Source organism: Ursus americanus, chromosome 21, assembly GCF_024610735.1.
Source record: "Ursus americanus isolate L20-20 chromosome 21, mUrsAme1.1.p, whole genome shotgun sequence".
Classification (NCBI taxonomy): Eukaryota; Metazoa; Chordata; class Mammalia; order Carnivora; family Ursidae; genus Ursus; species Ursus americanus.
In genome coordinates, this window is record NC_142147.1 from 45,124,821 (window position 1) to 45,148,837 (window position 24,017).

Here is a 24,017-nt window from a genome sequence, read left to right on the forward strand (position 1 = left end):
CAGTTTCCCCATCAGTCCAAAAGTTCGAATAATGTCTGTCCGAGTCCTAGGCCCTTTCTGCCCCTCTCCCTAGCCAGCAGTTTGCAGAGCTGACTCACCCCTCATTCACAGTCCAGTGAGGGCCCAGATAGCGACTGCCCAGAATGGATCAGGGCTAGGACTGAATTAGCTCCAGAAAGGAGGGAGCAGGGGGCTCAAGTGGGGAAGGGTGCACCTGACTCAGCCTAAAGGGTTAAACTTTGAAAGGATTTGTCCAAACTTTAAAAGGATTGGAGGGGTAGGGGCGGGCAATGGAACAGGCACCCTTTCTAAGAAGAGTTGATATCCGAACAGAAGCCTGAACAAAGAGTAGCACTCTTCCGGCAAAGGTGCTGTCAGGAAAGGTGTTGTAGGCAGAGGGAATGGCGTCTGCAAAGCTCGGAGATGAGAACGCGTGGCTCGTTTCCAGCAGAGTCCTTTGCTCCCTCCCTGGGGATCTCTAGGTGCCCTGGCAGAGCCATCTGGCATAGGTCCTGGAGTCCAGGGTCCACAACTGCTTGATGGGCTGGAAACTCTTAAGGGCAGACCTTAAGCTTATTCTCTAGCAGCCTAGTGGTTTAATGATTGGCCTTGAGGTTGGCCAGGAGCTGGGTTCACCCCAGCTTCCCCGTGGATCAGGTATGCGGCCTTGGGCAGGTGACTGAACTTCCCAGTCCATCAGCTGGGGATATAATACTGGATATAATATAATACTGATTCACAGAATCAGTCACCTCATTTTCAAGGGCTATGAAGACTTAAACATATAATTTGTGTTACCCATTTTAAAATATATAAATTGTAGATGATATCAAGGGACCCAAGAAACAAGAGAGAGACTTTAAAACATGTTGCCATGTCAGATGACACTTTGGCCTAACTTACAGAAAATGCAATTGACCAAACAAGAATTTTCCAGCTCAAAGAGCTACTATTCCAAACCTGGTTATTGAAAATTTCCATACTGAACTAAAAAATACAAAAAGAACATTTCAATACTGATTAGAAGCAGATTGTAATTGTTTGAATTCCTTGGTTCAAAGTCTGTAAGAATTAGAAACTGGGGTAACTTTGGGTCACCTTTAATACCCGCCTCTCAAATGCTGGGTCAGCATTCCCTGCTATCATGTTATGACTCAGAGGTTATGGTGCAGGGAGACCCTTTTCACTTCCTCTCATTTTAGGAGATGATTCAGGAAGAACGGTTCTGCCACCACACCATCCCCCCGACACAAACCCCACTGTCCCAAGGGGCATCATTATATTCTTCCTTTATTGGTTGTCCTTGTATAATACAAATCTGTAAGTTTAGATACAAAAAAATCTGGAAATAAAAGATAGAAAAGTACCCGCCAGGCGCCCCCCCCTCGTCCCGGACCCTTCCCCAGCGGGCACTGACGTGAGGTAACTGAGCATCTCCTTCCCCTTCCCCCTACCCCACCTCCTGGGCCCCCAACTTGGCCCCCACCCCCATGAGACCTTGGCCCAAGGAAGATGTGGGCCCCCCGAAGTGGGGGAGAGGGGTGATAGGGGTGAGCACAGCATTGGCAGTGAACGCAGCAGGTGGGCAGAAGGAAGCCCTTTGCTTGTGCTGTGTATGGGAGGGGATGACCAGACTGGGGTGGGCCCTCGTGTGGGGCCCAGAAGAGCCCCAAAGTGGGCATCCCTTTTCCATCCCACCCAACACTGGAAGGTCGAAGGTCAACAACAGAAACTGAGAAATGTCACTTGAACCGAGGCCACTAGGTGGGACTGTGGCCATCCCGCTGTGTCTGGGGCAGGGGTGGGGGGGTGGAGGGGGTAAGGGCATTGCCAGCCTAAGTCTGGCAGTGAAATGGGTCCCTTAGCCAGGCCGGGTCCATCCCTGAATTCCATCCTGTCGCAATCTAGGCATCCAATGTCACTTCTGTAGTGGTTGTGGGGGGTGATCAAGAGAAGGGGCGAGAGGGGGTGTTGGGGGGGCGCAGCCCCAGGGAGCGGGCCTAGAGAGAGGTTGGGCCTCCACGCCCAGGTGCAGGGCACCTGGAGATGCTGGGGTGGGCAGGGCGGCTTGGGCTACAGTTCAATCTCAAAGGTCTTCTGCAGGTCGCCCGAGAAGGGGTTGGAAGGCTTCTCTACAGCCGGTTTGCCTTCTAATGCTGCCCACTGAGCCTCAAAGGGGTCCAACTCAGGGGCCGGGGCAGGTGCCGGCTCTGGGGGCCAGGATGCCCCATTGGGGCGTGGGCGGGCCTGGCCCCCGGGGGCAGTGGGCATGGCCGGGGGCGGGAAGGCTCCGGCTTTCCCAAGCAGGGTGGCGGGCTGGGGCTGGAGCTGGGTGGCCGAGCAGAAGGCGTTGGCCACCATCTGTGAGGGTGTGATGCCCACCACGGGCACCCGGGGCACAGGCGGGTAGCCCAAGCCTGGGTAGGCGGGCACAAAAGGGGGCTGCATGTGTGGGGGCGGCAGGAACACGGCCACCTGGGCGGGCGTGGCATCGAAGGGCCCGACGGGGGCAGGGAAGGGCTGCAGGGCGGGGGCCACGGGGGCCACTGTGGCCGCTTGCTGCTGTTGCTGCTGCTGCTGCTGCGCCTTGGCCACCTGGGACACCTCCTCTAGCCACCTCTCGGCCTCCGAAGGGGTCCGCTTGTGCCCGGGCTGGAAGGCAGCTGCGGGGGGCATGGAGGACTCCCCCCAGGCAGAAGTCCCTAGAGAGAGGAGAGGGGACAGTTGAGAGAACCCTAGGCTGGGGGTCGGACCCTGCAGCCGGGCTGAGCGCCTTGCATGCAGCTCTGCTCCTCATTAGCTCTGTTGACTTTGGGGCAAACGGCTTAACCATCCCGGACCACGGAATGGTTCTGAAGTGCTAAGAAAATACAGTTCTGGGATTCTCAGGTCCGAAGATGGAAAAGTACAGACGAGAGTGACAATCACCAGCCCAGCTTCCCTTCTGATTGGTCAGTGCCTGTTACTGAATATTTTTAAATATTTAAAAATATTTAAACTATTTCTAAACCTGTTACTAAATATTTTTCATAGCACCCTTAGTTCTGATTATTTTGACAACGTACTGTTTTGGGAGGCTAAGATTCTAAGATTGCGTGGACCTTTCTCAGTTGTACGGTTCAAACATAGTGAGGTTCAATGGTTTTAAGGTTGTGCTTTCGAAGATTCTAGAGTTCTAAATGTATACTGCAGTTCCGAGCGCTTCTGTGGTTCTAGAATAAGCTCGTGGCTCTAAGGTGATTCCAAGGTTCATGGTTCCAAATCTGCAGTTTCTAACATCCCGTGATCCTAAGGCTGTAGATTTCTAAATTTTATGGTTCTGAGACAGGAAGGTTTGAAATTGATCCCGTGGTTCTAAGTTGACCCCGTGGTTCTAGGATGAACCCATGGCTCTGAGATGACCTTGGGATTCTAAGACGATCTAAGGCTTGAAACGGATTCCATGGTGTTAGGATGGTCTCACAGCCCTTAGCTGATCCATGGTTCTCAGCTTGTGGGATTCCTAGGTTCCCGGCGTCTGGGAGGGAGCCCTGAACAGCACAGGGGGCTGCAAGCAGGGGGCACTGTGGGGTGGCTGCTGGAGATGGGGGGGAGGCTTACCTCCTGAGGCCGGCGGTGGCCCGGGTGCTGGGGCTCCGGCACTGGCGAAAGACGAGCTGATCTGCGTGCACAGAGCATTGATGCCGTCATTGTCACTGGCCCCGGGAGGCTCCATCTCGGGCACTGGGAAGTCAGGGAAGGGTGGAGGTCAGCGAAGAGGCCCAGGCCCTGCCCTTGACCCCGTGCCCTCAGGTGGCCCCCTATGATGACCTGGGGTCGTGGGGTGTGTAGGTCACGGGTCCATTCTGCGGTAAGCACATAGCCGTGGCTGTAAATGGGCTAACCCTGTGTCCATGTGTGGGGGTGACATCGGAGTGAGACAACAGCCAAGTGGCATGGGACATGTGCTGGCTGACAGTCCCAGGGACCCCCAAAACCCAGGAGGACCTCCAGATCTGGGTGTAGCTACAAACCAGAATACTTTAAATGTTTACCAAAATATATTAATTAAAAAATACATCCAACCACATCTGGTGCAAGAGGACTGACTAGCCAGGATGGAGGTTGGCCACACTGTCGTGTGCCGGCTGGGGATCCTCTGTCCGACTTTGGGGGGAGAAGCGGCCACCACACCTGGCCTGGCTGAAAGCATCCATCATGAGGACAGAGACGCACGTACGCCAGCCAGCCAGGAAGCCCGGAGCAGGTAAGGCGGCCTCACGAGGGCTTGGGATAAACAAAGTGCCATCCAAGTAAACACCAGAGGGACGCCTGGGGGGCTCAGTTGGGGTCCCAGGATTGAGCTGCATCGGGCTCGTGGGGAACCTCCCTCTCCCTCTCCCTCTCCCTCTGCTCCTCCCCCTGCTTGTGCGCTCACTCTCTCTCTCTCTCAAATAAAATCTTAAAAAAAAAAAAAGTGTCATAAATGCAGAATATTTAAACAAAACAAAACAAAACAAAAAACCAAAAAAACAGCAGAAATGCCAATGCGGTGTGATATCTCAGCAAGTGGTTGTCTCCAAGGCAACCTACAGGACGCCCCAATGAGCATCAGAAAGCAATCGGCTGTGGGGCTTCGCAGGTGTGACGTGGGGGTGCCCAGCAGCTCAGTGGTTTCCAGGTCAATTCTGGGACGACTGGATTATTAGTCCAAAGAGGTGTGCAGCTTTCGGAGGGTGCGACATCTCAGTGTGACCAAATCCAGGCACGTGGCGTCTTGCTTGTGATTCCCAAGCGTGAGCCAATCCAGCCGCCCACGTATGACACACGGATGTTTTTGCAAGTGCGCGTGAATCCGCAGATGTGACTTCCAAGTGTGCGTGAACCCGGGTGTGTGGTTTGTGAGTGTGTGTACATCGTGTGGGCTATCGGGATATGTGCCCAAGTGTGTGTTAATGGGGGGCGAGAGTTCTACCACTGAACCACCAGTGCTTCACTCCAGTCACACCAGCTTCCGTGACTTCCGAGGGTGTGTGACTTCTGAGTCACATTGAGTGTGTGACTCCTGTGTATGGCGCCTGCGGCAGAGTGTGACCCCACGGATCTGGAAGTTCTGGGGGCAAGTCACACCCAAGCAAGCATGCCACTGGCTCCAGGCGCATGAAGCTTCCAAATCAAGGGGAGCCAGGGAGTGTGTGTGACAGCCCCACGGTGTGCTCCATGTTGGGCTGCATGGGGACAGCAAGCATGAGAGTGTGAGGGCCGAGGGACGCTGCGGGACAGGGAGCGCGTGTGCGTCACGCTCAACCAGCAATGGCATCCGCTCAGCAGTCACCTTTCGGAGCAGCCCGGCCTTCCGGACACAGATCGACACCTCCCACACCAATCCCCGAGGCCATAAGAGGTGGGTGTCTCCGAGTTGGCATATGGAAGCAGGAAAGCGGGCCAGACCACATGACTTCACGGACAGCTGGGAGGAAAGGCAGCCCTCTTGCCTGTCTCCCTCAGGCAGAACACGGTACTGGGCCACCTCTCTTCCCCTTTCCCACACAGATGTACCTTTTAGATCACGACCTATGCCACCCCTCTCCTCTTTCTGGCCTGTGGCAGACATGAGTAATCCAACACGATGCTTTTTCCCCACTGGTCTCTTTGCTCACCTTCCCCCTCACCCGGCCAGACCTCATGGGTAGGAGAGAGCACTGGTCCTTGCAATTCCATCTCCCCTCTAAGAAACACAGAACAGCTCCACTGCCCCTCCTAGCAGCACCCAGGGCAGACATTGCTAATCGATGATGATGTGTCGCCTCTTTCCTCAGCACTGCCCCTGGAAGACATGGCTAGTCAACAACGATGGGTGCTGCCTCTGCCTGATCTTTTGCCCACCGGCGACACTGCAGACCCATCACTATGCTCATTGACCCCTGACCCCGTGCTCATGTGTGCTATTCACCTCCTGTCTCCACTGGCCAAATTCTGGGAGCCCCTTCTTGAGCTAACATAACTTCTGCTACTCTCTTTTCTCCCTTATCCATGGCAACCTTCACTAATTAATCATATGGTGTGCCACCTTGCTCCTTTTTCTTGCTCATGGCAGACCCTGGTGGGAGATGGTGCCATATGCCATCATTCTACTCTCCCTGCTCCAGGCAGACATTGTTAACCCATCACAATCCTCCCTTCCTGAGCCTGTATCCTTCACCTAGCCAGATCTCATGGCTCCACTGGCCAAATGCTTGGAGTCTCAGCCTTCACCTGAGCAAACAATGGCATCCAGGCAGCTTCTCTCCTCTCCCATGCCCCTGGCATACTTTGCTAATCAATTGTGATGTAAGCCACCTCTCCTATTTCCCTAACCACAGCAGACATTACTAATTGATCGTGGCTTGTGCCACTCTTCTGCTATTCCTTGCCAATAGTAGACATTACTAATCAATCATGATTTATACTCTCTCTCCCCTGCTGGTGGCAGATGCTGCTAATTGCTAATAGACCCCGATGTGTTCCACCTCTCTTTCCTTTCCCCTGGCAGACAGTGCTAATTGATCAAGGTGTATACTACCTCCTCTCTCTCTGGTGCTTACTACGGCTGGTGGTATGGTATTGATCCTGCTGTTCCTTCCCGCCGAGCCCGAGGCTCACCTGTGCCCTTCACCTGGAAGTCAGTGCGGCGCTGCAGTGTGGACGGCAGCTCATTCAGCCGTAGGCTCAGCTGCCGCTTGAAAGGTGAGTTCTTCTGGCTGAGTGCCGGGAATCCACGGAAGGAGCCCTGGCGAACCAGCTGTTCCAGGGGGGCATGGCGTCGGGGGATGGCGGCCGCACTGGTGCCTGCAGCCACTGGGGTGCCTGCCTCACCCTTCTCACCAGGGGATGTGGTGGCTGGTGTTGGGGACACGTGCCCGGGCTGAGCAGGGCCGGGAGCCGCAGTTGGGGCAGCTGCTGTCTCTGCTGGAGACATGGGGGAGACGGGTGGTTGGATACCCCGCCTAGGCATTCGCTCGTCTCCCACCAAGTCTCCTTAACCATCTTCCAGTGCTGCCTTCCTTACCCACTGTGTCCTGTCCTCACGACAGGCTGGTCAGAGCCCTGAAATGTCTCTCATCCCCACCACACCAGTACCGCCTGCCCCAGGAGGCCCTCGGGGATTCCTCCTCCAACCTGACCTTCTGGGTCTCTCTCGCTTTCTGTCCCCGGTCTGGCTTTCTTCGCTGCTTCCGCTGTTTTCCCTTCTGAGACCTTCTGTCTCCCTTTCTGATTAATTTAACGAACACGTATTTGGTGCATGACGCATGTATCAGGCATTGTTCCAAGTGCCTTGCAAGTATCGAGCCATTCGATCCTCGCAACTCCCCAGTGAAGTTGATATGACCATTATCCCCGTTTTACAGATGTGGACACCAAGGCCCAGCAATGGTAAGTGACTCTGCTGAAGCCACGAAGCTAGGAATGGGCAGGCTGACTCCAGTCTGTGTCCTAAGCCAATACCCTAACCTGCCTCTCGCTCTCCTTCTCCCCTCCCTGTTTGTGCTCTCTCTGTCTCTCTCTCAAATAAATAAAACCTTTAAAAAAAAAGATTTTATTTGAAAGACAGAGAGAGAGAGATCGTGGGCAAGAACGAGTAGGGGGAGGGGCAGAGGGAGAAGAAGCAGACTCCCCACCAAGCAGGGAGCCCAATGCAGGACTCGATCCCAGGACCCTGAGATTAAGACCTAAGCTGAACGCAGAAGCTTCGCGGACTGAGCCACACCTCACCCCTTGGGATTCTGCCTCTTCTTCTGTCTACCCCTGCTCATGCTCTCTCTCTCTAAAAAAAATAATAATAATAAAATAAAAACCACACTGTTTTAGAATTTATAAAGTATTTGCCACTTACCTAGAATGGTAGAGATTACCAAATATCTTTCTTGATGGCAACATCAGAGTATGAAAAACCTTTCACTCGGTAACCCGTCCCCCCCCAACACATACACACGCAAATACATATCTTGCAATAAAAGTGTCATTAAAGGACACTCACCCTTACTCCATTCAGCTAACCTGATATTTTCTATTCTTTTCTGTGCCTGTCTGCCACAAACCATCAGGCTGGCTTCACCACCCACTAACCGGCCCCGATACTCCATTTGAACCACCTCCGAACCTCCCTGAGCTGGCAGGTAGCGCAGCGCTGGCGAGCTCCGCCGGGGTTTGTGGCCGGCAGAACATTGCCGAAGACGCCAGCTCTCTAAACCCTGACCGCACCTTGAGGCTGGCGCTCTGCTTTGTAAATTGCAGAGTCCCGGTGCCTCTGCCGCTCTCCCCCCACACTGGATCCCCAGTCCCCCACCCACACACCGGGGGGCCCACTCTGGGCCCAGCCCTGTCCTCTGGGCAGCACCCACCTTTCTTTTTCTCAGGGGCCTCTCGCTCGGCGGGCCGCCCGCCGCCCGACAGGCGGAAGGAGCCCTCGCGGGCGAAGCTGGTGCGGCTGGCATCGAAGGCGGCCGTGACCCCGCATTCCTTCTCCCGCCGCTGTTTCCGCTCCAGGCAGGCTGCAAAGGCACAGCCCACGGCGTGGCTCAGCCTCTCGCCCTGTGGGAAGACAGGTCAGGCCGGGCTTGCACAGGCGGTGCCGTGCAGGCTGGACGCCAAAAGCCCTGGATGCCAGCAGCTCGGTGTTGGTGATCCTGGACAAGTCCCCTGCCCCTGCCCCAGGCCTCGGTGTGTATCTGCACCGGGAGGGAAACAGATGACAGCTCGGAGTAAAGGAAAAAGCCAGAAACAAGAGTGCAGTGCTGTATGGCTCCCTTTAAATGAAGTTCTAGAACTAGCAAAACTAATCTATGGTGAAAAAAGTCGGAAGCCTGGCTGTTCTTTAGGAGGTGGGGGTGGGAACTCACTGAGAAGGGGCAGGAGGCGTTGGCTGGGGTGGAGGAATGTTCTAGGTCTTGATAGGGGCTCGGGTGATACAGGTATATGCGGTTGTTAACATAGCTGGGTCTGTGCACGGCATGTATAACACTTTAAAAGAAAAGGAGCTGGAAACGAATGAATTCTACTTCACCATATGCATGCCGAAGTGTCTGGGGGAAGTCTTCCAATGTCTGCAACTTTGAAATGCATCAAGAATGGGATGGACAGCTGAGCGATAGAGTAAGCACAGACACACCTAATGGCAGGATCTGGGTGGTGGGTGTACAGGTGACTGGTTACCATACAAGTCTTTTGGCTTCCCTGTGAGCTAGAAAACATTTTGTCATAAAACCTGGGGGGTGAAAACAACAGCCCTGTTGAGTGCCTCCTTGAGAGGCTCCAAGGCCACAATGATGCTGGCTTCCTGCTTTCCAGCTGTGTGTTCTCAAGAAATCCACTTCACTTCTTGGTGCCCAAGCCTCCTGGTCTGTAAAATGGGGGCCCTCGCAGCACTCACTTAACAGGGTTGTTGCAAGATTTATCTATGAACTAATATATGCAAGGCATACAGCACAGGGAGCCAGCCCAAGAGCCAGGCACAGGGAAACACCACATAGGTGTCCCCGTAAATCTGTCCATCCTTTGTTGGAATCCTCACAATCATGCCAGGAGGTGGATATGCTTACGAACCCATTTTATAGATGAAGAAGCTGAGCCTTAGTCAACACACCCATTACAAGGAGCGAGTGGCAGAGTTAGGATGAGAATGAGATCGGTCTGACTTCTGTTTCCTAACTAAGATGCCCAGCTACCTGTTAAGACAAACTTGGGAACAAAAATCCTCAACAAAATACTAGCAAGCTGAACTCACCAGCACAGGACAAGGGTTATGCACCATGATTAAGTGAGATTTATCCCAGGAATGCAAGGTTGGTTCAACTTATGAAAATCAATCCGTGTAATACACCACATTAACAGAAAGACGGAAAAAAGCCACATGATAATCTCCATGAACGCCAAAAAAGTATTTGATAAATCCAGCCCCCTTTCATGATAAAAAAAAAAAGTTCAACAAACTTGGAATAGAAAGGAACTTCCTCAACCTGATAAAAAGTCACAGCTAATATCATACTCAATGGTGAGAGAGTGAAAGCTTTTCCCTAAGAACAGGAACAAGACAAGAATGCCCATTTTCATCACTTCTATTCAACGCTGTACCGGAAGTTCTAGCTAGAGTGATTAGACAAGAGAAAAAAATAAAGGCATCCAAATTGGAAAGAGAGAAGTAACATCTTCTCTACTTACAAATGACATAATATTATATATAGAAAATCAGAGAGAATCCACAAAGGAACTATTAGTGGTAATAAATAAATTTGGCAAAGTTGCAGGATACAAGATCAACACACAAAAATCAGTTATACCTACCAACACTAACAGCGAACAATCCAAAAATGAAGTTACAACAATCCCATTTACAATAACATCTAAAATAATAAAATGGGGCGCCTGCATGGCTCAGTCAGCTAAGCATCTGACTCTTGATTTTGGCTCAGATCACAATCTCAGAGTTGTGAGATCAAGCCCCCTGTCATGCTCTGTGCTGGGTGTGGAGCCTACTTAAGATTCTCTCTCTCCCAGGGCACCTGGGTGGCTCAGATGGTTAAGTGTCTACCTTCAACTCAGGTCATGATCCTGGGATCCTGGGATCAAGCCCCACGTTGGGCTCCCAGCTCAGCAGGGAGTCTGCTTCTCCCTCTGCCTCTGCCTCTCTTCCCTGCTCATGTTCTCTCTCTCTCTCAAATGAATAAATACAATCTTAAAAAAAAAAAAAGGTTCTCTCCCTCTCCTTTGACCACACTGTCCCCACCGCCCCCCACTCATGTGCACACGTGCTCTCTCTTAAATAAAATAAAATAAAATAAAATAAAATAAAATAAAATAAAATAATAAAATGGCTGGGAATAAATTAAGCCAAGGAAGTGAAAGACATGCATGCTGAAAACTACCAAACACTGCTGAAAGAAATTAAAGAAGACCTAAATAAATGGAAATACATCCCATGCTCATGGATTGGGAGACTGAATATTGTTAACAATAGCAGTATTTCCAAAGTGGTCTATAGATTCAATGCAATCCCCATCAGAATCCCAATAGATTCTTGCAGAAATAGAAAAGCTGACCCTAAAATTGGAAATTGCAAAGGACCAGAAGAGCCAAAGTAATTTTGGAAAAGAACAGAATAAAAGAACACACACTTTCTGATTTAAAATAGTACTCCAAAGCTACAGTAATCAAAATAATGTGACACAGCCATAAGGATAACATAGATCAATGAAATAGAATTGAGAGCCAGGGGGCGCCTGGGTGGCGCAGTCGTTAAGCGTCTGCCTTCGGCTCAGGGCGGGATCCCAGCGTTCTGGGATCGAGCCCCAGATCAGGCTTCTCCGCTGGGAGCCTGCTTCTTCCTCTCCCACTCCCCCTGCTTGTGTTCCCTCTCTCACTGGCTGTCTCTCTCTGTCAAATAAATAAATAAAATCTTAAAAAAAAAAAAAGAATTGAGAGCCAGATATTGACCTACACATCTATGGTCAATTGATTTTCCGTAAGGGTACCACGACTTCAATGGAGAAAGAACAGTCCAATTAACATATGGTGCTGGGACAAATGGATATCCACATGGAAAAAATAAAGTTGGACCCCTACTTCACACCATTTACAAAAATTAACTCAAAATGGACCAAAGGCCTAAAGGTAAGAGGTAAAACTATAAAACTCTTAGAATAGAACACAGAGTGTTCATGACCTTAGATTTGGCAATGGATTCTTAGATATCACATCAAATGCACATAGATAAATTGAACTTCATCAAAATTAAAAACATTTGTACATCGAAGGACATTACCAAGAAAGTGAAAAGACAACCCAGAGAGTGGAGTGAAAGTTTTGCAAATCATATAACTGATAAGTATCTAGTGTCCAGAATATATAAAAAGCTCTTACAACCCAACAATAAAAAGACAAACAACCCAATTAAAAAAAAATGGGTAGAGGATTTGAATAGACATTTCTCCAAAGCTATACAAATGGCCAACAAACACATAAGAAGAGTCTCAACATCATTAGTCAGTAGGGAAATGCAAATCAAAACCACACTGAGATACCACTCCATACCTACAAGAGTGGCTATAATTAAAAAAAAAAAAAAAAAAGGAAAGTATTAAGTGCTGGCCAGGATGTAGAGAAATTGGAACCCTGTACTTTGCTAGTGGGAATGTAAAACGGTACAGCCTCTGTGGAAAACAATTTGGCAATTCCTCAAACATTTAAACATAAATTTACTATATGATCTAGCAACCCGGTTTCTAGGTATAGACCCCAAAGTATTAAAAGCCGGTATTCAAACAAATACTTGCACACCAATGTCCATAGCAGCACTATTCACAATATCCAAAAGGTAGAAAGGACCTGAATGTCCATCAGTGGATGAGAAGATAAATGACATGTAATATATCCATACAATGGAATATTATTCAGCCATTTTAAAAAAAAGTACCGATACAAGCTACAACAAGGATGAACCTTGAAAACATGGTGCTACGTGAAAACAGCCAGTGGCAAAGACCACATACCGTATGATTCCGTTTGCATGACCTGTCTACAAGAGGTAAGGCCACAGAGACAGGAAGCCGACTAGCGGTTGCCAGGCTTGGCGGGGAGGAGGGTGTGGGGCACAGGGAGTGACGGTTTAATGGGCCTGAGGTTCCTTTTAGGAGCGATGAGAATACTGGCAACTAGAGAGAGGTGGTGAACGAACAAGGTTGAGAGCGTACTAAATGCCACTGCAGCGTATGCTTTCATATGATGAATTTTGCGTGAATTGCACCTCAAAAAATAAAGGTACACTTGGGGAATCCTGGGAGTTTACCGCTTAATGCTTCAAACCTGAGGCTCAGAAGTGGAAGGGAACGCAGAGAAGGTCACGCTCTTTACCCAGGGGAGATGGCCTGCTCTCTTCTTGCTTTGATTCTCACCCCCAAGTACTTTTCTTTTCTTTTTTTTTTTTTTTTAAGATTTTATTTATTTACTGGACGGAGAGAGAGACAGCCAGTGAGAGAGGGAACATAAGCAGGGGCAGTGGGAGAGAAAGAAGCAGGCTTCCAGTGGAGCAGCGAGCCCGACGCAGGGCTCAAACCCAGGACCCTGGAATCACTCCCTGAGCCGAAGGCAGACGCTTAACGACTGAGACACCCAAGCGCCCCCCAAGTACTTTTCAAATGATAGCAACCGTTCCTAGTGACTGAACATGTGTTATGGGACTCTGTGTAGAACTTTCTGGGTGTGATCCTAATGAATGCTTCCCCAACACACCTGTGAGCAGCCACTGCTAACATCCCCATTTCACAGCGGAGGAGACTGAGTCCCCGAGAGGAAAGTCACTCGGGCCTCGTGCCCCACAGCCAGGTGGTGTGACACTGAATCCACAATAACCACGTGGCCACGTGTTTTCCAAAAATAGCCACAACCACTGCCGGCTCTTCCAGAATTTCGTCACTCCCCTATCAGAGGTGGAGTCTGTGTTCTCTCCCCTTAGCCTGGGAAGACCTCTGCAACTGCCCGGACAAGCAGAATTCCACAGACACAAGGCTGTGTGGTTTCCAAGACCGAGACCAAGCAGGTGACACAACTTCCTCTTGGTGCGAGCTCTCTCTCTGTCTCTCTCTCTCTCAACTAATTTTGGAGCTCCGTGCCACCACGTAAGAAGTCCAGCTCTCCTGAAGCCCCCTGCTGGAGAGACCTTGTGGAGATGTCCTGAGATACATGACGAGTCAGGCTGTCTGGCCGCGCTCCTGCAGTGACAGCTCTGGACACCATTGGATTGTAACGGCGTAAGAGACCCTGGAGCCAGCCCCACCCAGCTGAGCCTCGTCCAAATTCCTGACCTACAGACCCCGAGAGATATTAAATGACTGTCATTTTAAGCCACGAAACGTTGGAGCAATTTGTTACGCAGCAACAGATAGCTGATACAACTTAGCTTGCTATGCTCAGGGAAGACGCAGTCGCTCGGGGCTCTGGGTTTCTGACAGTTCCATGCTAGCCCCAGGCAGGCGCTCACCAGTACTGACCAATCCATCCTCATACTCTCACATTGGTTTTCCACCCCCGGTTTGAGGTCTGAGATTGTGTGTATGAGTGAGAAAGTTGGCAATACTGACCAGTTTGGGGAGTTTGGAGCTCTTGGGGTGGGGGTTTCTGAAATACGAAGGAATCCCGTGACAATCTGAGAGGGATACATGTTGTTTTACTTGCCCAGTATCCATTCCCCTTGCTTTTGATAACGGCACCCCAAATTCCCTTTGGGGAGCTGCGCTTCCATGTTGGATAAGTCAGTCTGCGTGCTCCACGTTCCCCCGACCAAGGGGGGCCTGACCCACGCCAGGCCAATCCCATGCCCTCTTGTCAGAATTTTAACCCAGGACACTGGAGGCTGGACTCCTCTCTGCAGCAGTGCAGTGGAGGGAACTGTCCCCTACGTGGTGTCCCAGGCTGCCCTGCTTCCTGACCTTTCTGAGGCTTAATGCTCTTGATTGCCCTTTGATTTTGTGAGATCCCCCCTATTATAACATTTTGGAGTTAAGTTAGCCAGATTGGTTTCTGCTGCCAGCCGCCATAAAACATTAGCTAATGCAGGGAGCTGAGACTGTGCTTTCCTACCAAGTTGGGTGAGGTCTGAGGTCAGGGTCCAGGGGATAGGACAGAATAAAGATGATATTTTCCACCATCTTTTGCAGCAAGGGATGTCCACATGACTACATTCTAGCCAATGGGATGTACTTGTTACGTGGCCCTCTTCATGCCTCCCTCCTTTATGTAGCTGGAATGAAGATGCGAAGACTGGAGCATGTGCACCCATTTTGGATCATGGAGTGGAGGCCACACTCCAGTGCCATGACAAGATAAAGGAGCCGCAGCCCTTGATGAGAACAGAGGAGCCACACCAGTCCTGCACTTCTTGCCTCTGGATGTCTTTCACATGAACCAGGAACAAACTTCCATCTCACTGAAATGACTGGCAGCTGGGGGTTTTCTGTCCCAGAATCAGAATCCTAACTATGAGAATATTTCTGAGAAGACAGTCCATTTGTGGCTTCCATCAGATTCTCAGAGGGGACCTTGATGCCCCAAATGGAAAGAACTGCAGACACCGTGAACCGAGGCTGAAAGAAGTGTGGGCACCCTGGGGGTATCATTGAGAAGGGCCCGAGGGAGCGGCTGGGGGCAGGAAACTCTACCACTTGACCTAGCTGGGGTTGTGACGTAAGCAAGAGTTTATGGAGCTGTGCCCAGACCACCTGCGCATGTTACTATACGCATACGCCCCTCATAAAAAAGAAAAATAAGAGAAACATGCAGAACTATGGATAATGAGGACGATGGTAATTAATGTTTTCCTGAGCGCTTCTGATGTGCCAGCTGTCATTCCAAATACTTTGTATCAACCCCCGCCAGCCTCCCCGTAGTCCTCTAAGTTAGGAGCTGTGAGGACATGGGGCACAGAGAGGAGAGGTGAGTGGCCGGCCCGACTCCGTAGGTGAGACGAGTCAGCCCGCTTCCTCCCAACTTCGGTGATACTCACAGAGTCCTTGAGCGCCAGGAAACAGTGGCAGATCCAGCGGCGGGTGGTCCCATCCCGGCAGATGTAGGAGAAAGCCTTGTCCAGGTTGCGGTCAGGGGCACAAAAGGAGACCTTTTCGATGGTCTGGTCTACCAGCAGGTCCTGGAAGGTGGCCAGGGAAACCAGGGGAGGAACTTGAACTCTTTCATGTATTCATTCAGCACTCCCTTAGCGTCTGCTCTCTGTCCTGTCCTGAACCGGGTGGGGACCCCGCACTCATTGAAACAGAGAAGGGCCCTGCTCGCATGGGTTAGCGTGGGACTCAGGCCCATTACCAGAGAGAGACACAGGTGAGGGGTCAGGGCCGGGATGGGGGAGGCACAGGGACCCTTGGGAACCACGAAGAGGTGCCTGATTCGACTTGTGAGGAGATGGGCAGAGCTTTCTCGAGGAGGTATTCACTAGGCAAAAAGGCAGGGAACAGTCTTTTGGGGCGAGGGAACTGCCTGTACAAAGGTGTCAATCCCGTTTAGTTGTTAACCTAACTCTTGTCATGTGCTGTGGCCTCCTTGGGCAGTCTCTGGGGAGGGAAATCAACGGTGAGCAACTAGATACTCAGCTCTGGGCCATGTGATGCTCCCCTCTGGCCGGGACACTGACAATAAACACAGAACAGCTAAAATCCGCCCACTGATCTGAGCACTGCGCTGCACCACGCACTGTTTTACACTGCGCGCACCTACCTTCTCATTTAGGGGCACATTCCACAGATGAGGCCACTGAGGCACAGAAGGGTTAAATCTCATACTCTGGGTCACCCAGCAGATACGTGGGTGCTCCTCAGCCTGTGCTCGCACCCCCTACTTGTGCCCCCCATAATAACTGCAGGACTCAGGTCTGAGTTATGACTATGAGGTGTGCCAAGATGTTGCGGGACCACATGGTCTAGAAGGCCCCGGAGGGAGGGACATCCTGGAGGTGGGTGGGAAGGCGTCCTAAGCCACGGTTCAAGCTGGGGGAGGCGAGGGGCCCACTGATGCCCCCTCCCACCCCCATAGGCCTCCTACCTTGGTCTTGTCATCCACCACTCGGAGCCCGTCGGCTGACACCCAAAGGACAGACTTCACGGACTTGCGGCCCATCTGGGGCAGGGGAGGAGGATAAAGGGCCTGGTCAGGGCTGCCTCTCGGGGTCTGAGCTGGCCCCCTCCCGGCTCCACCCCTCACTCACCGCCTTCAGCTTCTTCACGGCATCTTCACACACATGCATCCCCCGGGACTCCTCCACCTCCACATGGCCCAGGTACTTGGCGGGGAGGAGACGGGAGGACAGGACATCAGCACAGTAACCAATACCTTCCCAGTGTCCCCTGAGCAGCTGCGACATGTCACGCAAGGTCCCTCGCCCATCATACATATTAATCCACTCTGTTAGGTGGGTCCTCTCTTCCCATCCCAGACACGCAGATGGGGACACTGAAGCAGGTGGGTAGTTCTGATTCCCATCTTGCCTCTCTTCCTGGGCCTTAACGTGTCACCCTCTTCCTTCTGGTCGCCAGTGTATGCATCTCGGGGCTCCAGGACTGGCCCACTGATGACCCGATGGGAGCTGGGGTACCCCAGCTCCCTCACCCCATGGCTGGGATGGCTCTATTTCCCAGCATTCGTCCCAGGGGCATCAAGCTTGGGTGCCCACAGCTGTTGGTTAGTGAAACGCCCTTTACTGGCTGCCTTCCCTTCCTCAGCCCCACCAGCGTTTCCCACACCTCCAAATGGAACCCTCACACTCTGTCTCCTTCTGCGGTAAGGGAAAAGAAAACGGAGGGGTTGTGACCATCGGCTGTGGTCACCCAGCCAGGCCGGGACTGAGTTGGGATTTGAACCTGAATCCTGCTGTCTCCCTCACGAAGTGCAGTATGTGTTGTAAAGTGTCGTCCAGGGCATTTTGGAAATTGTGAGCTCCAGCAGAATAGGGTGACTCCAGGAAGAAGGTCCCGTACCGCCCCCCGAACCCCCCCTCGGACCCCCCGGGTAATACACTCCTGGTACAAGAGAATGTGGGCTGGGGTTTGATCCCGCGTTTGAAGGGCCCAGGCCGTGGGGTTCTGCTCCAGCAGGCTCCACAGCTCTTTGGGAATGCCCCCTCTAACCTTAAGTAAGCTCACAGCCTCTACCAGCGCCCTGCCCACGGCCCCGCCAACTCACCCTGACCTCTACCAGCGCCCCGCCCACGGCCCCGCCCACTCACCCTGACCGGGAAGCTGCACGTGCCCTTGCGCACCGCGTCCTCGTCTGCTTGCCACTGGTGGGGGCGTGATGCCTCGGGGACGTAGGCTGGTTTCCGCCGCCGCAGGCTCTGCCGTAACTTATTCATGGTGCCCGCGCCTTCTGGTGACACAGGACAGGGGCGCACGGGTCAAGGGTGGGGGCTGGAGGCATGGGCTCCAGGGAGATGGATACAGTGCTCAGGAAACATGGGGTCAGATAGCATGGGATTTGGGTTACAGGGTTAGGGGGAGTCACTGGGTCAGAGGACATGGCATTCAGGGCACATGCATCAGCAGCAGTCAGGGGACACCGGGAAGGCAGGGAAGGGAGGGTCAGAGTCAGCAGTGAGGCTTCAGAAGAAAAACTTGGGGCTAGGTGCATGGAGGTCAAGGATGGGAGGGGTCATGAATCACAGCTTTTAGCTGTCTGGAGATGAGGGAGGTGACAGTCAAGAGGTATGAGGATCCAAACTAATGGGTTAGAAGGCATAGGGGCCACGGGTCGTGAGTCCAGGGGTTTTAGGGGTAGGAGGTCAGGGGAAGAGATGGTCGGAGAGCACAAGAGTTGGGAGTTGCATGCGTTCTATGCGGGGGGACTCAGAAAGTCCAAGGATTGAGGTCCAGAACCCAAGCCAGAATGTGTGGGGGCTGGGGGCTCGTCTCTGTGCCTCTGAGATCCGCCCCTCTGTCAACTGTGTCTAGTCGAAGGCAGGAGCCCTTCAGGAGCCGTGTGCACCTGTGACTGTCAGACAAAGGAGGAGGAGTGGAGGTGGCCACAGTGGAGGTGGGGACAGTCTTCATTGACTAAGACAGTCTTCACTGACTGATAAGCCACCCTGACAGTCCCAGGAGGAGCATGAGGGGCCAACCAGGATAGAGCACCACTAGCAGACGGGGACCCTGTGTGTGTGTGTGTGTGTGTGTGTGTGTGTGCAAGTGTGCAGCTGGTGTATTCCTGATGGTGTCTAGATCTGAGCACGCAGGGATGGTCTGTGAGTGTGTGTACTTCTGAAGACTATGTACAGAAGGACACGGATCTGAGAATGGTTGTCTGTGAAAGTGTGTGTCTGGGAATGCTGTCTGTGAGGGGTCTGTAAGTGAAGGTCCCCGAAGCTTGCTGCTGAAGGGTATCTAAGTGCGAGGGTGGTTGTGGAATGTGTGTCAGGGAACGCTGCCCGCGAGGAGATGTCTGAGCACCAAGCAGTTGTCTTCAGAACGGTGTGTCCCTGACCATTGTCTTTGAAGCTGCGTGTCTGTGTGAGGGTGTGGCTACTGTCTTCGATGGCTGTGGCCTACGACAGTGTGTGACTGAGAGTCATCCGAGAGCCCGTGTCTCTGGCCAAGAGTGCCACTGTTGGTGGTGAGGCCGTGTGTCTGTGGCTTTTGTTTGGGAGGATGTGCGTGTGTCAGAGCGTGTGGCTGTTGTAGGGAGTGTGGGTTCATGAGTGTTGTTCTGAAGGTGTGTCTATGCAACCAAGTATCTGGGTAGATGTGTGAGAGCAGGAGGTTGTTGTCTGTGAGAGTGTGTTCATGCGTGTTATTTGTGAGGGTTTGATGGTTACTGAGTGTGCAGGGAAGACATTCGAGGGTGTGCCCTCATGAGTGTGATTAAGCCCGTGTGAGCGCAGGGACCGTTCCTCCGGTCGTGCAAGGCAGACCCACGCACTCACTCAGCCCTTGCCCTGGCCCCAGCTGGTCACTCACCTGGCTCCGTCCTGGAGGTTTCGGGAGGCCCCGGGGCCCCACAGGGGGCTGGGGGCAGATGCTGCTCAGGCCTCCTGGGTCCGCCCTGCCCAAAGAAGGGAGGAGAAGGTGAGAAACTGGCTTGGGTTGGGGCTCAGTCCCCTACCTTGCCCCCTCTTTGGACAACAGCCAACCCCCCCATCTCAGGCTCCTTGATGAGAGCCCCAGTTGTCATAGCAACTGTTACTAGGGAGACCAGCCACCTGGTAGCAAGGACCCAGGAATGAGTAGGTGTGTTTCCAGGGGGCACATGTTGGGGATGTCCTGGCCTCAGGAGGCCCTCAGTACCCAAGGGGATGGTGTGAGGAGGGAGTGGCCTTGACCTCTAGACGCATGTCCAGGCTACACATAAACATACAGTCACATGCATGCATGCAGCTCAGGTCTGCAGCGGTCCCTGGCACCTGGGCACAGCTCTGCACGTGTGGCTACACACAGACACCACCACCAGCTGCACACACCAGATCACACAGACACACATAAACAGCTGCAGCCACTATAACGTCTGGTCACATATCTGTGTTCACAGACACGGACATTTGTCCCTGCAAATATCAAGTCCCAGCCTGCCCAGGCCCTGCCACGAACATCTGGTCACATCGGCTCCTGGATGTTTGGTCACTTCTTATTCTCTCAGCCACATGGAGAGCCGGGCCCGGGGACACCCACTGGAGCAGCACTCACTCCCAATGACATCTTCTCAGGCCCCCACCCGACATACTCGTGTCACAGCACCTAGAGTCACACCAAGCATGTCACCTCCCTGGTGAGAGGTTGCCCATTAGCACAGAGTCACACACAGACATGCTCCCAGCCACACACACCTGTCACATGCGCTCCACTGCTGCGCGATGACATCTGGTCATGGGTGCAGGCAGATACACCGCCACACGTTCGGTCCCACACCGCCACACGCGGCCACAGCCACAGGTGCCCCATCACCTCCAGGCACACAGCGGCACACGGATTCTCAGCCCCCAACTGTAGCAGCCACACCGACACGCTGTTTGGGTCACGTGCTGTCACGGTCACACACACCCAGTCACAGGGACACATGTGTGGTCACAGTAATCAGCCACACTTACATGGAGAGTCTTGCCCAACCAATCACACCCAGAGACAGGGACAGCCATGGCCTGTGCGTGATAGAGGAACAGGCATGCACACTGAAGACATGCATAGGACCACCCAGAGACAACTGTCCCTCGGGATAGCCATGCTCAGGTACAGCCAGACAGTTGCCGGCTCAGAGTCCCCGCCACACACATTTCAGAAATGGACACAGCATCTTTACCCGCCATACACCCTGGCCATGAAACAGTCCCCCAGTGTCCCATCCCCAGCTGCACCCTGTCACCCCATCACAGACACACGGCCTCTCCTCATGCAAACACACAGGTCACAGGGAGAAGCCTGTGGCCACACAGAGTCACAGCCCTGGGTGGACAGACACACAGTATCTCACACAGAGAGACGTCGGCACACAATTTTCTATTGCACACGTCATAAGCACACAGGGATGAAGAGACAGAACTCAGAAATGCGGTGACCCGGACATGGCGCTTATGGCTGTGTCTCCACAGAAGACACGGTTCATGACAGAGCCATGTACGCAGTCAGGAGAGTCACCCGGTCACCAAATCACACAGATGGAAACCCATGCAGTCCAGCACGCACACAGGGACACATGCACACCAGGCAGCCACACGGCTATAGACACGTGCACTCTCACGGGCCACAACACAGACATAAGTACATATAATCACCCAGGGTCGCAGACAAGCAGGTCGCACACAAATCTAGAAGCCACAGTCACCTATTACCCCCCCAACACACAAACACCGTTACCTGGTGTCACCACAGACACAACTAGAGCTTGAGTCACACACGATGAAATAGCCCTCTATTAATAATCAGTCAGGGGTTCAGACCCCTACTCCAATCTTTCACCCAAATCACACGCAGACACAATAAACGCGCACACTGAGTATCAACACAAAGAGCTAGACGGGGACACTTATACAATCCTGGTCACACACATAGATGTGGCCATGAACACACAACCGCTCACAGGGCCAACCCTCAACCGGGCACGATGTGTCTTCATTTACAACGGCAGTCACATACCCCGAGTTGCAGGGACAGTTATGTGTCACATAGACATATGTGTGACCCACATATATAATCAGTTATAGGCACAACCACAAACATTCACAAGTCATTGGGAGAATGGCACATGGCCATAGAGTCATAGACACAACTCCACGTACACAGTCCCAACTCCACCCACAGCTTGTCAGGCACACAGTCGCCCAACTCCAGACCCAACACACACACTGTCACAACCCAGTTATGGTTTCCAAAGCACACACCCTGGGTCACAAAAGATGTAATCACAGACACAACCACACAGTCACAACCATGCACACACACACTCAAACACAGACTACAAAGTACAGGGTTCTGGACAAGGAGCAGCTGTCACACACACATAGAGCCACGCAAATGCCAGGGTCACATGCAGACCCCATCGCATACATTACTAGACACAACCACCAGCACAAAACACAGACACACGCACAGGATTCCTCAGAGTCACCAGCTCCAGCACACATGCGCGCACACACAGCCACAGTCACACAAACACCAGGTCACACTCTTAGCCACCTCCCTATCGCCTGCTTCCCCCTTCCCCCCAGGTACCACACACAAAGCCGCCGTCACCCGCAGACGCTGCAGACAGACAGGGCTGCACTTGGTCCCTGGGGAGCCGCCCCCCACCCCCAGCCTGAATCTTGGAGCCTGGGGGCCATACCCAGGAGAGGGAGGCAGCGCATTGTCTGTGGGTGGGGCCACTCCCAGGCAGCTGGGCAGCCCCAGGGACCCTTGACCAAGCCTTTGGGGGTTGCCTGAAATTTCCCTATTTTATTCAGGCTGGGTGGGTGGTGGAGTCCCAGGCACAGGGACCTTGTTTTGAGAAGGGGCTATTCCTGGGACACCGCCCAAGGATTGGGGGGGATGCTGTGCTCAGGACGTCTCTGAGGCCTGGGTACAGACTGTGCCTGGAATCTCCCTCAGGCCTTGGCTTGGTGGGGAAGCTGTGCCCAGGGACCCCCATCTTCAAGACCTTGGCTAGAGGGTTGTTGTGCTCACAGACCACCTCAGGCAGGGAGGGGTAGGGATTGCGTCTGCTCCGGAATGGCCTCCTGGAGGCCCTTGCTTGATGTGGGGGTTGTGTCCTGGACCCCATCCCCAAAATCTTGCCCAGGGAGTTTTACCTAGAATCTGTCCCCCTGCCCTTGATTTTTTCTGAGGGACAGGTCTATGTCCAAGATCCTTATCTCCAGGGCCTTGGCAAGAGAAGGCCTGTGCCCCGGACCCCTGTCTCTCAAGCTTCGGCTGAGAGGGGGCCTATTCAGGACCCCCACCCAGGCCCACCCTCCCCAGCCTTGGCACCCTCTCTCCATCCGGGCGCCGCAGCCGCCTCCCACCCTCCGCCACATCAGCAGCGGCGCCGCCCCCCACCCGAGTCCCCCTCTCCCGCCCTTCTCACGCTGGCCGCCGCGCTGCGGGACATCCAGGGCCCGGGCGCCCCCGCCTCCCGCGGCCCCGTCTGGGCCCGGATCCCCGAGCGCTGCTGCTGCTGTGGCGGCGGCGGCGGCAGCTCGGTCTGACGCGGGCCGGGGCCGGGGGCCGGGGGATGGTGCGGGATGCACGCGCGCGAGCCTGCTCCGCTCCCCGGAGGATTCCGTTCCGGGGGCGGGGGAGCGCCCCTCCTGCCTCGGCTCCCCGCCCCAGCCCCGCCCATTGGCCCGCCGCCTGCGGGATATGCAAGAAAACCCCGCCCCAGCCCGGCGCCTGGCCGGCTCAAGCCCCACCCCCTGGCCTGCAGGCCACGCCTATACGCAGATATGACCCCGCCTTCTCTGGTGCGGCCACCGCCCCGCCACGCCCATTGGCCAGTCCTTGGCTGAGCCAGCATGTGAGCCTCGCAGAGACCTTCCCCCAGGCCCGTCCAGGCGTGGGCTCTCTTCCCCTCTGTGACTCTTGACCTCAGGTCCCCTTCTGTTCCACGTCCGTAAAAGAGTTGCTTCGGGAATCTCTCTGCCGCCCCACATACCCAAATCTTCTAGCTAACCCCACGGTTCTCCCAGCCCAGCGGGGGCGGGCAGAAGCGGTGACGAGGCACTTTTTGCAAGGAAGGGGAGGGGGAATGAAGAGACCCCGGCGTCCTAGTGCGCGAGCGGTTCGGCTTTGGGGGCGGGGGCGCCGGGTTGGGACCAGCGCGCGGTTCCGGTCACCACTGCACCCCCGCTCCCGCTCAGTCCTGTGGGTTTGGCAAAGCAGCTGGCAGGGGCATTACGGCCCATTAGCAAAGGCGAGGTTGCCGGGAGCTGAGGGGAGGGAGCGGGGAGGCTGGGAGGGGGGGGCAGGCCTTCTCAGCTGCCACAGCCTTTCGAGCAGGTGGTCAGCACGTGCGGGAGGGGCGGGAAGAGGGGCGGGTGGGAGGGAAAGGGT

The 24,017-nt window shown here is 53.6% G+C and overlaps 1 protein-coding gene across 3 annotated transcripts; it reads right to left on the bottom strand.

The window, feature by feature from the left end:
- Window positions 1-1,014: 1,014 nt before the first annotated feature.
- On the bottom strand, window positions 1,015-23,293 carry NUMBL (NUMB like endocytic adaptor protein). Of its 3 annotated transcripts, none has more exons than XM_045785002.2 (10): window positions 23,053-23,293; window positions 19,461-19,545; window positions 17,738-17,874; window positions 16,721-16,795; window positions 16,558-16,632; window positions 15,512-15,652; window positions 8,361-8,550; window positions 6,622-6,927; window positions 3,601-3,723; window positions 1,015-2,702 (listed from the first exon to the last, which is right to left on the bottom strand). In XM_045785002.2, exons 1-10 carry the CDS (start codon window positions 23,074-23,076, stop codon window positions 2,074-2,076), a joined length of 1,785 nt encoding a protein of 594 aa, XP_045640958.1. In that variant the 5' UTR covers window positions 23,077-23,293; the 3' UTR covers window positions 1,015-2,073. The 3 variants fall into 3 exon arrangements, with proteins under 3 accessions (XP_045640958.1, XP_045640947.1, XP_045640937.1); XM_045784991.2 differs by having other exon boundaries at window positions 6,622-6,924; window positions 17,738-17,877; XM_045784981.2 differs by having other exon boundaries at window positions 17,738-17,877; window positions 23,053-23,292.
- Window positions 23,294-24,017: the final 724 nt, after the last annotated feature.